The following is a 14,832-nucleotide window of genomic DNA, read 5'->3' as shown; positions in this document are numbered from 1 at the left end:
TTAGGAGTAAATAAGATAAATGTGCCTGGACAAAAATTTTTAAAGTAATGCTTCCATAATTTGTTAAGCTGCCTTTTGTCTGTTATTTCATTACTTTGAAGTTGAAATAAAGTTTCCTTTAAAAACATAATTGCTAACATTTGGTTTGTTCTTCCTAGTTGAGTGGTGGTCATTGTGCTGTTTTACTGCCTCAACCCATTTTAGTCTCACAAATGCCTTTGAAGTGAGGGACTAGTATAATTCTCATTTTGCATATGGGGAAATTGAGGTATTAGAAGCATAAAGAGCTTGCCAAAGATCATCCTTCTTGAAATAGGCAAATATGGCATTTAAATTTAGGCAGGACCTAATGTTTTACAAACACTTTGCTATACAAAACGAAACAAAAAACCAAAATGTCAGGAAAGTAAGGGTTTCAACAGTTTTGCAACAGTTTTGACTTTAAAGGAAGATGAAGAGTTCAATTTGGGATATGCTAGATTTTAAATACAAGTGGGAATATCCAACTGGCTGAAGGAATTCTAGAGAAGGACTGGGATTAGAGCCATGGATTAGAGCCATCTCTAGATAGTGAAGTAGTAGTTGTAGGTTAGACTTTCTTGGAAGAGGGTGGCCAGAGAGACAGAATGAGGATTCAGGGGGAAATATTAACAAATACCTTGACCCAGCAGGAAGCAGAAGGAAGTGGTGCCAACGTAGGAGAGAAAACACTCAGGAAATTCCCAAGTCCAGGTAACAAGTGATGGCAGCAGGAATGGCCTCACTGTCCTCATGTACCACTTGGTTTGGAGGCTCCCCATTACTGCACCTGTGAGCTCCACAGTGATAGAGGTCCTCACCCCAAATGAGGGCACAGTTTGCCATGGGCCAAAAAAAGTATCTAGTGGAACTACAAACTATGGTTGCCAGCTGGGCACTTTCAGCTCCTTGTATCCAGGTTCAGCAGATGAGTGGGGAGTCACCATCTCGGCAACAGTAGTGGACTCTGATGCTCAGGAGAAATAGGGCTGCTATTGTGCAGTAGGGACAGAGAGGAATGTGTGGCACCTGGATGTGTCCCTCGAGTGCCTCTCCATAATTTCTTGGCTACTTTTTTATTTTTCACTCTTGAAATACAGAATTTTATTTAGAAATTGTTTAAAGTAAGGAAAAAACCTGTCAGGATGGGAAGTGGACTTGGCCCAATGGGTAGGGTGTCTGCCTACCCCATGCAAGGTCTGCAGATCAAACACCGGGCCTCCTTGACCCATGTGGAGCTGGCCCATATGCAGTGCTGATGCACGCAAGGAGTGCCCTGCCACACAGAGGTATCCCCCGCATAGGGGAGCCCCATGTACAAGGAGTGCACCCCTTAGGGAGAGCCGCCCAGTGTGAATGAAAGCACAGCCTGCCCAGGAATGGCGCCTCACACACGGAGAGCTGACACAGCAAGATGACGCAACAAAAAGAAACACAGATCCCCGGTGCTGTTGATAAGGATAGAAGTGGACACAGAAGAACACACAGCAAATGGACACAGAGGGCAGACAACTGGGGGTGTGGGGTGGGAGAAATAAATAAAAAAATAGATCTTTAAAAAAAAAAACCCTGTCAGGAAAGACCAGGGGGAAAATGGGTTCCCAATAAAATGGAATTTAGGGCAACAAAAGTCTAAAACATCTTGGCTGCTTTCGATGGTAGATGGACACAAGCAGCAACCATGGCCTGAAAAGGACATGGTGACAAGGGGCACCGATGCTTCTGGATGTTTTGGTTTCTAGAGCTCTCTGCTAATTCCAGGCATCTCTTGGCTTTGGGTAGGAATTCATCTCAAGGTTTCACTTCCGGAATTTTAAGAGCTTTCCCATTTTACCAACTCGGAGAAATCAAATGTTTTAACTACTCAGGATCATGCATGCATCACGTTTGATGTTCTGCCACAGACACATCACAGTAAATTTCTAAGCTTACAACTGAGTAAATTTTAAGGCTTGCCAATGAATCAAAATGTAATTTAAAATGCACTGGCAGGAAGCAGACTTGGCCCAGTGGTTAGGGCATCCGCCTACCACATGGGAGGTCCGCGGTTCAAACCCCAGGCCTCCTTGACCTGTGTGCAGCTGGCCCATGTGCAGTGCTGATGCGTGCAAGGAGTACCGTGCCATGCAGGGGTGTCCTCGCCTAGGGGAGCCCCACGCGCAAGGAGTGCGCCCCATAAGGAGAGCTGCCCAGTGCGAAAGAAAGTGCAACCTGCCCAGGAATGGCGCCGCACACACACGGAGAGCTGATGCAACAAGATGACGCAACAAAAAGAAACACAGATTCCCCGTGCCGCTGACAGCAACAGAAGCGGACAAAGAAGATGCAGCAAGTAGACACAGAGAACAGACAACCGGGGTGGGGGGGGGAAGGGGAGAGAAATAAATTAATTAATTAATAAAAAATATAAATAAATAAAATGCACTGGCATTTAAAGGAGGAAGTAAAACAATATGATGATGAACAACAGAATCTAATCCATATTGAAATTCAAAGAGATTCTTAGTGCAAAAGTCTTAAATTGAGACTAGGAAACAACAGTTCTAGTTCCAGCTCTCTTTACTACTAGGTGTGTGACCCTGTGCAAGTGACCAGAACTCCATGTCTTTCCATTTTCTCAATAGAAAGTGAGGATTTGTACTAGGTCAGTGATTTTTGCACTGTACTTCACTGACCCTCACATTGCCCCTGCGTGTGAGGGCTGTGTTAGAGGGGGGACATAGAGAGAAGTGGAGTTCTAAAGCTCAGTGCTGTGACTACAAGCAGAGCCATCCTGCTTTCATTTCATTCACTGGACATCCACAAAGAGTGCTGTATGGGCAAAGCATTCAGCAGTATAAAAAATCGTGGCCAAGCACTACACTGGGTAACTCCTATTTGGTTTATTTGGTAAGTCTTTTTTAAGGGAAAATCATGTGATTTCTTGCTCAAACCCAATGGTCACAAAATGGTTTCCTGAGTCCTCAAGGAATCTGCTTTCATGTTCCTGTGGCTGCTAGGTGAACCTGGAGACCCCTGGCTGGAAGCACCAGGAGACCTGAGGTGATGGCTCCTCTGCACCCAGAAAGCATCTTCCCTGGAGGTGAGGGACGTCCCACTTGCTCGACTGGAAAAGCATGCCTGTGTTAGGGCTATCCTAGAAAGACCTCCTTTCCTGCTTTCTTTTGCTTCTGCAGGCATCAACTAATGACCTTGAGACTTGTGTGAAAGAGAATTTGTTTATCCTGAGATATTCATTCACTTCCCCTTTTCTGCTTGCACTCATGTATTACTTCATTTAGATGGGGAAATTGTGGTTAAACCTTAAATTGACAAGAGAAACAGCCTTCTTATCTGTCCCGTGTTGGAAATCCTGATGAGCTTCACATTATTTACCAAGTGAGGTCGGGTTCAGATGGAGAAGAGAGATATAGAAGACCTGAGGAACTCCACAAAATGAAACGTTCTCATGGAAAAGGGGGAAAGCACTCACCAAAGAGGAAGGAATGGAAGAATTCATCACAAATGACCCCTCTGCTTTGCCTGTCAAGGTCACGTTCTCAGGGAGGGAGGCTGGTTTGAGAGAAGGAAAAAGAAGCCATCGGGCTAGAGCAGTTTTCCTCAAGGAGTGGAAAACAAACTTTTGGGGGCACAGAAGATGATTGCATGTAGTACAAGGATAAACAACTAATGTGAAATATACTAATATACTAATCATGTTTCCAGGGATATTATTATGTAGAATGAAGTTATGATTTTCAAGGCACTGCACTTAAAGAAAAACATGCAGTTGCTGAGGGCAGGGAGAAGGAAGAAGAGATGTGATGTGGAGGCGTTTTCGGGACTTGGAGTTGTCCTAAATGCTATTGCAAGGACAAATGCTGAACATTATATATCCTGCCATAGCCCACTGAATGTACTGAGGGAGAGTATAAACTATAATGTAAACTATAATCCATGCCATGCAACAGTGCTCCAAATGTATTCACCAAACGCAATGAATGTGCCATGATGATGAAAGAGGTTGTTGATGTGGGAGGAGTGGGGGAGAGTGAGGAGTGGGGTATGTGGGAACCTCTTATATTTTTTAACGAAACATTTTTTGTGATCTATCTATCTTTAAAAAAATACAATAAAAAATAAAACATTTAAAAAATAAATAAAAGATGCAGAATACAAAAAAAAAAAAGATGCAAAGAAGAATAAAGGGGATATGTGGATCTGACAAACACCCACAAAAAAGAATGAGAGTTAATGAAGAAACAAAGAACCAGACTAACTCTACTATCTCCCCTTGCCCAGGATCTTCTGGGAAATTATTGTCTTTCTTCTGTGTAATTGTATCACTTTGTACAAACCTCTTATAACACAAACTGAAGGTACCATGAATAATTTCCTGACCCATTTCTCCTCTCCCTACCTTAAATAACTGGAACACTGGCGATAATAAAGAAACATTTGTTGAAAGGAGGAATAACTTATGAATGAATAAATGAATGCAATATAGCCTCATGGACCAAATGTGTTTAAGCATCGATAAAAAACAGTATTGTTAAAAGTAATAACCCAGGAAAAAAATCTACCTGCACTGCTGGAGACGCCATAAGAAAGGAGGAAGCTCTGAGACTTGGTGGAGATAGAGTGAGAGGCCATGGATGTCCCTGCTGAGCCAGCTCGCCAGTCTTCTCCACAACTTTTCCCACCATGTGAGGAAGCCACCTTGGATGTCCAAGCCTCAGCAGTCATCAGACTGAAGCCCCAGGAGAAACTCCAGACAAGACCCACAGAAGAACCATCCAGCTGCCACATGGAATTGTGACAGATAATAAATCGTAATTGTTTTGAGAAACTAAGATCTGCAGTGGTTTGTTGTGCAGCAATTTAGGTAAATGAAACCGTTGCCCTTGAGGCTAAATCTACATGGAGGGAGACAGTCCAGTAAACAAACAGCCAAAAAATACCCCAATGCGTGGAGTGCTAAGCAAAACCTTTACCATTCCTTGAATCTTTGTAGATCTTTATCCCATCCCCCTCTGGGAACGAAGCCCACACTAAGAGAAGGTACTGCAGAGAGCATCATCCGCTCACCAACTACATGAAGCAAAAACCCAGGTGGGTTTTCAAGGCAGCAAAGGGTCATTTTCACACAAATTTGCTCTTGACAAGCCTTTGAAGCTAATCAATGAAACAGAAATAATTCAGAGACTGAAAGAGCCACATAAAAAGAAAGCATTTCATGGGGCCTAGAACAAAGTTAGACCTCTATTCCCAACTTCTGCTTTGATATACCTGCTACAAAATTCCTAGAGGTATATGGCCCATCTTCCCATGCAGACTCGGGTAGGATGATGATAGTGGCTCTGGTCATGTTGGGTGGAAGCCTTTGTCTCAGACACTATGCCCTGGACAGTGTGCTGCATGTAGCAGGCTCACGGCCATAGATGTTTGTGGAGCATCATGGACAACTGATTATCTTTTAATCGTATGGATCAGGAAAGTAGTGCTTTCCAAGAGAAATAGAATACAAGCCTCATGTGTCATTTTCAATGTTCCTGTAGCCACATTTTAATAAGTAAAAGAAACAGGAGAAAGCAATTTTAATAACACGTTTTATTTAACCCAATTTATCCCAAATAGTATGATCTTGACATGTAATCAACATAAAAGTCATTAATGAGATATTTTTATCCCTTTTTTCAGACAGTCTTCAAAATTTGGTGTATATTTTACACTTGTGGCACATCTTGGCACGGATTAGATACTTTCAAGTGCTCCATGGCCACCTGCAGTTAGAGGTTGGTAGCCACCATGTTGGATAGCAAAGACTTAGCTTCACAGCAGAACAAATGACTGTTGTCAACGGCCTCTGAAAATACTCTTCTCAGATCCATTCTCACAGTTATTACCTATCAGATATGAAAAAGTGATTCGGCTAATGAGTTTGCTTCCTTTTACCTAGCTTTGTGACCCACGTTGCAAAAGCCAAGATTTCCTTGATTAAAAAAAAGTCCTTTACTAGAATTCAAACAAATTCATCACATATTCACAACTATTTTGATTTCCAAGAAGCTCATATTAAGAAGGTTGTAAATATCCTGTGGAATAAAATTCAGGCTTCCAAAAGACTTGGGAAAGGGAGTTCAATTGAATTCTTTTTGTGCGGAGTTCTTTCTTCCCTACCCTGAAGAAAAAACAAATCCACTAAATAAATTTTCTCAACCAGCTCCAAGATAAGCTTTTGGTGATGAATAATATAAATGTGATCAGTAAACTCAAATTATTCTCATGACCTGGACAAAAGAAGACCTGGATATAAGGCAAACAAGGTAGGCGTTAGAATACCAAAATCATGAACATAATTTAGACACAACAATCCACTGCTACTTCACAACATTAATATATTTGTCATCCTTGTCTAGTGTATCTAAACAAGGTGTTCACAAAGCTAAAGTCATTGGGTGATTTTCATTTCTGTGCTTATTCTCCATATAGAAATGGAACTGAAACAAACAAACAGTGGTCAGACTGCAGCTTGTAGACACTGCTGTGCCCAAGCCTGGACCCATAGCTCTCAGAGGAGCCTGATGGGCCAGGAACAAAACTAGTGCTCAATTACTTCGCACTTGCTCTGTGGACCAAGGTGGCTTCAGACCCAGTGTTCTCTAACCCAGGGTGATCTGTGACTGAGAGAGGTCACGGTAGCTCTCACACTTCCAGGAGGAAATAGAAGTCCTGGCCTAAGGACCAGGAGGAAATCCTGGGGCACCTGTAAAGCCAGCTACATGCAGAGTCAGTTCTCTGTGTTGGTGGAGTAAAGAGTAAGAGTAGCCCACACCCAGCCAGCCAATCCCGCCTCTGCTCTGGCAGAGTGTGCACACAGAATTAATGTTGTTTGAAAAGTCCATGGAGTGCTCAGTTATATATTATGGGTTACATAATAATGAGGAACTTTCTTAAGATAGTGTAGATGTTTTAAGAGAATACAACCTTGTAGGATGGGGTGTGTCTGTTTATGTCCTGCTTGATGAGATTTCGAAGCCAAAAAAACAAAAGATTAATCTGCCTTATGTCACAATTTCTGCTGAAGGTTGAGACTGCAGTGTTTCAAGGGAATAAGATGTTATCAAAGGTCAATCAGATGACCTTGGTGGTCTGGGAGTGCCAGGGCTCTACATAAAGCGTGAGCCTGAGGCCCTGGCACGGCGGGCACTTAGGAAGCCGTCGGTCGCCCTTAGTGAGAAAGAAGACAGAGGTCAGCATGCCCGGCCTTCTGCTGCTGCTGCTGCTGCTGGGCACCGGCGCTCACGGCTTCCCAGCCCCGCCCGAGACCCAAGGGCAGGATCTGGAGCTGGTCCAGGTAATGACCAAATCACACCTGCCCGACCTGGGAGAGCATTTCAGTCGCCTCTATTTTCCAAGGTGTGGGAGGAAGAGTTCTGAAGCAAGCTTGGGGTCCTTTACTAGAACAATTAACTCCTTGGCAAGAAACAGGGCCTCATAAGAAAAGCAAAAATAAAATCTATCTACCTATTCAGAGACTCTCCTGATGATGATAAAGCTAGAGGGAGCCAAAGGGACAATATGCAGGGCTGCCTGTGCTCATGGTAATTCTTACTTTGAAGTTAAAGGACTTAGCCATAGCTTGATTTCTACAACTGTCACGATATTCCTGCACCAACGAGACACATGCTAAAGGCTGTGAGATCATTACAGAGACAGTGTTTTTCTCTCTGAGTTTAATCTTTAAGGCAGAAGGGCTGTTCAGTCACCACCATAAAATGCTGTGATTTTCAGAAAATAGGGAAAGATTTCACAACCTGTGTTTCAATAATTTTATCCTTCATCAGAAATACCTAGAAAACTTCTACAACCTGAAGAATGATGGGACCAGTTCCAGAAGCCAGAAACACAGAAACCAGATGGTTGACAAGCTGAAGCAAATGCAGCAATTCTTTGGGCTGAAAGTGACTGGGTGGCCAGATGCTGCCACCCAGAAGGCGATGAAGCAGCCCCGATGTGGGGTGCCCGATGTGGCTGCATTTGGTCGCACTCAGGGGACTCCTTGGTGGGACCACACAAACCTGACCTACAGGTAAGCAGACTGAACACCAGAGGGAGAAGGCTGTTCCCCTCGGGAGAGAAGGAAAGAAGGTCTAGTGTGTTTCTGTTCTTTCTGTTTCCCTCTAAGGATCAAAACCTACACACCAGATTTGCCGCGAGCAGATGTGGACCAGGCCATTGAGAAAGCCTTTCAACTCTGGAGTAACGTCACACCCCTGACCTTCACCAAGGTCTTTGAGGGTGAAGCGGACATCATGATATCCTTTGTCTGGGGAGGTGAGCTCTTCCTGTCTCCAAAACCCTTCTGAACCTCACCTTCTACTGCCCCCATACCGGCTCCCATACCTGTGCAATCAGAGTTCCTCCTAGCATAGGAGAGTATTGGTTTAAAGGGCTGATGGAAGAGCCTATCACAGACAATCAGTTGATGACTTTTCGCTCCTAACCATTGCCCTCTTGTATCTTCTAGGTTGTTTAGCCTAAATAAAAACCACAATTTACCTTGGCTGAATTCTGTTCCTTACAGATCATGGTGACAATTCTCCCTTTTATGAATCTAGCCTTATACTCGCTCACGCATTCTCACCGGGACAAGGACTTGGAGGAGATGTTCATTTTGATGAAAAAGAAAGGTGGACCAAAGATTACAGAAGTGAGTCAACTAACTCTTTCTCTTTCTCTATTTAAAAATGCAGTATTTCTTGGTTTATCTAAAATAATGAGTGAATATTATTGGTTCTTATATGCTTTTTAAAGATATCCATTTTAATAAGAGTGCTTAGAAGGATAATCACAACACTATTCTTATATTTAGCAAAAGGTATGAGAATATTAATTCTACTTGTTGCAGCATCTTATTGACCAAAATATGTCAATGAAAGCTTTTGCTAATATAATATTAAAATAATTTTATATATGGATAACTATATGCCCAAACTGAAAAATGGTAACCTTGGTGAAGTGGCTTTGGGGATGTATTTTCTGGAAGTTTACCATGTAATGCAAATTTTTGTTTTGAAACATATATTAGTTTTTCAATGAAGAAAAAGCAATAAATGGTAATAGAATGTTATTGTTTCTCTAGAATAAATGATTTTCCAACTTATTTAATGTTATACTTACTAATCATCCTGAGCTTTTGCAGATCAGCTGATTTTTTAAAAATTAAAATGTAGTAGTCAGATTCTAGAAAAAGAAGCCTCTCTAGTATTAACGAAGAGATTTTCTCCTCCTTTATTCAAACTCACACATTCATACAAAACTCACTCAAGTCATCAAAGAAATCACAGTGGAATTTTTGTGTGGTTTAGAAATACATTAGCTCATTGAGTACCTGAAAATTCTACATACATCCAATAATTTCTAATGAATTTGGTTGACTTTTGTAGATTACAACCTTTATCGTGTTGCTGCTCATGAAGTGGGCCATTCCCTGGGACTCTCACATTCTTCTGACCTAGGGGCATTGATGTTCCCTTCCTACAGCTACAGTGATGACCCTCTGCTATTTCAGGTCGACATCGATGCCATTCAGGACATCTACGGTGAGCAAAAGTAGAGCAAAACAGACCAGTGGCTCTCGGGTCATCCATGTGCTTCCAATAGACTAGCAATGCCCTTAGACATTGAGAGATCCCTCATCCATTTTTTTTCTTGTGTCAACACTACAATAAGCTTCACTAACTCCAGGATATTTGTTTATTGTGTAAGGACCTTCTGAAAATCCTGTCCAGCCCACAGGGCCCCAAACCCCACGAGCCTGTGACAGTAAGCTAACATTTGATACTGTCATGAAATACCGTGGAGAACTGTACTTCGTGAAAGACAGGTACCAATCAGAATTAATAATGTCTTATTTGTTTTTGAGTTGTTCTGGAAAATTCACTGGATGGTTGATATGTTACTAAAATAGCATACCTTTTGTTCATAATCATAATGTTTGTGCACTGACATGAAACAATTTATTCTTCAAAACTGTATTCACATACCCCCAGAGGCAGATGAGAATTGCGGTTGATAGTACCAATGCAAGAGTGTCCTTCTGTGAGCTAGAGCAGATGCAAGTCAATAAACTTTATTTCTTAAAGGAAAAAAAAAATGTATTCATCCATATCAGGAAAAACTCATGAAAGGGAAGATACTCCAAGTTCCACTCCCACTGCCCCCCATGACACCCTGGATGTGTAGAGTTAGGTAGAGGAAAGAAATGAGACTTGCTGAGGTCCCAGACTTCCTAGGAATGGAATAAGAATTGAGCACTAACTCTGCTCTACAGCTCCTTTTACTGTTCCATTCTCTATGATGGCCAATATGTTAGTGCTTTATTAGAAAAAATATTCCTTCTGGCTACCCTGTTTAGATCAGATCTGTACACTCTGAGGTAACAGAGCCTGGAAAGGAGGGCCACCTTTATGTGTCTCCCCTTCCATCTGGAGAAGAAGAGCCCCCCAAAGCCTGTGATCCTGACTGGTCTCTGTTGTCCTCCTGGAGGCTGAGAGAATGTGAGGAGACATTGCTGGAAGAATCCACAAGCACTTATTAGGACCCCACCCCCACCCCACCCCAACTTTAGCAGATATGGGCAGCCACAATGTGATGCTTCCCCCTCAGAAAAGGACCCCAGAACCCTGTGTAAGGTGTGGACTCAACAACCCGGGATCTCTCTCACAGGCAAGGAACTGCCTTCTTCCCATCAAACCGATTCCTTTAAGAATAAGGACAGCAAATACTAGTTTCCTCATACTTGTGGGCCTCCAAAAGATGAAAATTGCTGGGTAATTAGAGGAAGTCAGCAAATCTCCCTAATCCTGTAGAACATTTGATGCTTTGTACTATTTTGTATGATTATCTACATGATAGTACATTCAGGGAATCAAGGAAATGAGTTTTAAAACCATAGTAATTATATTTTAGATGTCTATATGGACATGTGAGGTCCATAGTAATTATATTTTAGATGTCTATATGGACATGTGAGGCTTTAAGGGAAACATGAAATTCCTTCTTTTCTTTCTCCTCATCCTCCAACTCCTTATCTTCTTCCTTTTCTTCCTCCTTGTCTTCCTCCTTCTCCTCCTTCTCCTTCTTTCATCTTCAGTTTTAATGGACGCATCATGTGCCAGCAAACCCCTCTCGAAAACAACTGTGAGTGAAATGTTCCATTTGGCAGGAAGTGCTCCTGTAGAATCGGAATTTGGAACTGAAAGGGACCACTGAGCGTGTGCTATGTGGTCTTAACTCTTGAGGAAACTGAAGCCTGAGAATGTTCGCTGATTTGTACAGCGCTTAGTCAGTTAGGAGGGAAACTGAGCAGATGCTAAGGCAAGGATTTGTTTGTTTGGGAGGTGTTCACACAAGGCACAGTCAAGGAGTGAAGGAGAAAGAGAAGGTGTTGGGGCTAACAGGGCTGTGTCGATTAGGGAACTGCCGCTGGGGGTTCCTGGGGTCAGGCCCCAACCTCAGACCCTCTGAAGGCCATGAAGAACATATTTCAGAATGTCCCACAAAGGGGCAAGGAACCTGGGGTGTTTTCTGCCACTCCTTTCCCTTATTGTTGGAGGGCTGCCCCTGCAGGTGTTGGCCACTGAGCCATCAGGACCATCACACCCACTCTGCTCCAGGGTGAGGGGAAGTCCAGGGGCTGCAGGCAGCATTTCTAGGGACTACCTGCCAAAGCGGCCAGTGACCACTGGGAGGTGGAGCCATTGGGATATCATCAGCTCTTACCCACGCCTCACTCCTCATATGACCCTTTGTCTTTCCCAACACTGGCTTGCTGTGGCCCTTCTGTTTAGCTCTGGCAGTCTTGGGAATTCTTTGGCTGACCCACATGGAAGTTTGTCTTGTGCTATGACCCCAGCCCCCATCAACTCTGAAATGAACATGGTGAAACTCCCAAAGGAAGGATAATAGAGGCAAAGAGCTTGGTCTTTGCAGACAGAGAGATCTGAGTTTAAAATTAGCCTTTGCTTCTTTTCAGCTGGGTGGCCTTCCTTTTTCATTGGTAAGATAGGAATAATGGAACTTCCATGTAGAGTCCCTGTGAGACAAGGCATGGTGTAATAAAGAACCTGGCATTTTGGAATTGCTTGTCAATTTGGATGAGAGTCTTCTTCCAGCAATAGGAGGGGCTGGATGTCAGGAGCAGATGATAGGATAACAGGAGATGGCTGGCAAGTTTAAAATTGATTGCTTTCTCTCAAAAATCAGATTCTCCATCCGCACTCACCCCTACAATCCACAAAATGACCTCATTTTCATCTCTGATTTCTGGCCACATCTGCCAAGTGGACTTGAGGCAGCTTATGAAGTTCCTGAAAGAGATGAAATCCTTTTTTTCAAAGGTAATGTTCCTGATTTTTCCCGATTTTCATGAAATAATTTAGTCACCAATTTGGGCTGAGAAATCTGAGGTACTAGGTAATTTCAATCCCTGAATTTTTTTCCTCAAAATCTATAGGTCTCCACTACCAAATCAATGGGGATTCATCTTTGTGATTAAAAATCACAGGGTGCATTTGCAAGTCATTTCAAATAAAAATCAAATAGCTGGTGATTTGATTTTTCCTGTCTTTCTGATTATGAAACTAGAATGGGAAAACTCTCCATTTGAGACAAAGTGTTTAGTACTTGTATATTTTAAACATGCCCCGGATTTCTCAAGGTGCTTAGATAAACATAGAGACCCAGGGAAGCTATTTGGCACTGAAGGTGAAAAAAAAAAAAAAACTTATTCTGTGGTTTTTTTAGAGATCCCCTTAATATGCTCTACCTTTCTGAGTGAGATGGGTCACCCACACCTCCCCCAAATATAGTTTTGTAAATGGGCCCCTTGCATCCCGTGGGGCAACTGTTTGATTCCTCTAGCTCCAATCCATTTCCAATATTCAGCTCTGGCTTTGTGTGCATTTTGCCAAACATCTGACTGTTCACACATTTTCAGGTGTTTGGCTTTGTATGCACAAAATATTAAGACAATAAACCCTGATAGCTTTAAGGTGAATCGTTGAAAACAGGTTTAATAAGCAAAGGATCTTGAAACAGACTTGCCTAATGTACATGTCATGACAAAAAGAGATTTTGTGTATATATGACATTTCAAATTGCCTGGGTGTAAGGTAGTAGCGTATATTTGTGCAGTGACACTCTGGTCTCACGCTGTAAGATGAATTGATAGTCCAGAGTAACTAAATGAACAAATACAGAATCCTTCCACTTGACCAAGCCTGGTGGAGCTTAGAGGTGTCCTCAGTCAGATGAAATCCCAACACACGTGTCCTCCCTGGAAACTGGACTGGTGAGAGGTGGCCCCGTAAAGAGAAATGGCTGACTGGGTGAAGCTCACTTGGGAATAAAACACTCCATTCATTGGCAAACAGCAGGGAAAATCCTGCCCAACGCTTGCCCGAGACCCAGGCAAATCTTTTCACAGCCACTTTTGGTTGACAGGCAGTAAGTACTGGGCCGCTAGGGGCAATGACATGCTGTACGAATATCCCAGAGACATTTACAGCTCCTTTGGCTTCCCTGACACGGTGAAGAAAATCGATGCTGCCGTTCACGAGGAGGAAACGGGAAAGACATACTTCTTTGTTGGCGACAAGTATTGGAGGTAAAGAGGGGGACCCTTGGGACTCTTGCCCCACTGTGAACGATGCAGCAGGGCCAGAGCCACTGAATGTCCTCCCCCGTAACCATCATAGGACCCCTGTTCTTGCAAAGAAAGGGACTTGGAGGATTGGTTGAAGGGGAGACAAAAAGGAGAGACATCCAAAAGGAGCCTTCTTTCCCACAGCATTTCTCCTTGATGGGACAGACTGTGGAGTCTAAGGGCACACCTGAAGGTGCTTTTTAAGCATTGAAGCTTCCTTAGGGATGGTCTAGTGGTCTGTCCCACTCTCCCATACTCCTACTGAACAAAGATCCCTTCCAGTGAAAGCTGTTATTTTTGTGCCGGTGATGCACTTCATGTTTTCGTAAGCCATGGGGTTTTCTGCAAAATGGGGATAAAGGTAGCCTCAACATCTTGGGTTCATTGAATTAGTACCCACAAGTGACTGGCACAGGGGAAGTGCTAGGTGAATGATCAATGTTATCATTGTATTAATATCATTCTCTGACACATCAACTTCTTTCTTTGCTAGGTATGATGAAAATAGGCAGGCCATGGATGCAGATTATCCCAAAAAAATAGTTGACAGCTTCCCCGGAATTGGTGAAAAGGTGGATGCTGTTTTCAAAAATGAAGGTAAAGACCATCCAGTTTCTCCATTTTGTTATCCTAAAAAGTAACATAGGTTTTGTTATTTGACAACAAAATGTAAAAAAACATAATTTGTATGCGGAAATTGCTGAGGTTTTTTTCAGAGTCCCCTTAGAAAACTATCATCTATTTGTCTAATGTGATAATTCTCATTCATTTCTAGGATTTTTCTATTTCTTTCATGGAAAAATTCAGTACGAATTTGACCCGAAAACAGAGAGAGTTTTGTCGCTTCTGAACGCTAACAGCTGGTTCTTATGCTGAAATAACAGATGGTCCTCTCTCTGATGGGCAGCTGTCACCTGCATGCATATTTCAATTATCCAGAAAAGGACAGGAGAACAAAAGAAAAAGAGAAAGAAAATAGGGATTCTTGATGATGACCTCTCCCTGTTACACAGAGGATTAGCACTGGTGCATGTAACAGAACATAAAGTATTAATTCAATTTGCTAAAGAAAATAAAGTACTTAATAAAAGGTAATTATCTTGGTTTCCTAGATCTGCAGGAAC

The 14,832-nt window shown here is 42.6% G+C and overlaps 1 protein-coding gene across 1 annotated transcript; it reads left to right on the top strand.

The window, feature by feature from the left end:
* Window positions 1-7,209: 7,209 nt before the first annotated feature.
* Window positions 7,210-14,803, top strand: LOC101432285 (interstitial collagenase-like). The gene is made up of 10 exons (XM_004481053.3): window positions 7,210-7,354; window positions 7,845-8,089; window positions 8,186-8,334; window positions 8,585-8,710; window positions 9,447-9,602; window positions 9,769-9,886; window positions 12,268-12,401; window positions 13,507-13,669; window positions 14,202-14,305; window positions 14,484-14,803. The coding sequence occupies exons 1-10, from the start codon at window positions 7,256-7,258 to the stop codon at window positions 14,582-14,584; spliced, it is 1,395 nt and encodes a 464-aa protein (XP_004481110.2). The 5' UTR covers window positions 7,210-7,255; the 3' UTR covers window positions 14,585-14,803.
* The last annotated feature ends 29 nt before the right edge of the window (window positions 14,804-14,832 follow it).

This window comes from Dasypus novemcinctus, chromosome 27, assembly GCF_030445035.2.
Source record: "Dasypus novemcinctus isolate mDasNov1 chromosome 27, mDasNov1.1.hap2, whole genome shotgun sequence".
Lineage (NCBI taxonomy): Eukaryota > Metazoa > Chordata > Mammalia > Cingulata > Dasypodidae > Dasypus > Dasypus novemcinctus.
The sequence above is the reverse complement of the archived record's forward strand: the minus strand, read 5'-3'. Positions and strand labels throughout refer to the sequence as shown.

Excerpts from the sequence above, each read along its gene's own strand:
- LOC101432285 (XM_004481053.3), top strand. The coding sequence starts at position 7,256 with ATGCCCGGCCTTCTGCTGCTGCTGCTGCTGCTGGGCACCGGCGCTCAC. Across the intron at positions 7,355-7,844 it reads AGGATCTGGAGCTGGTCCAG|AAATACCTAGAAAACTTCTA; the intron begins GTAATGACCAAA and ends ATCCTTCATCAG. Across the intron at positions 9,887-12,267 it reads CTGTACTTCGTGAAAGACAG|ATTCTCCATCCGCACTCACC; the intron begins GTACCAATCAGA and ends CTCAAAAATCAG.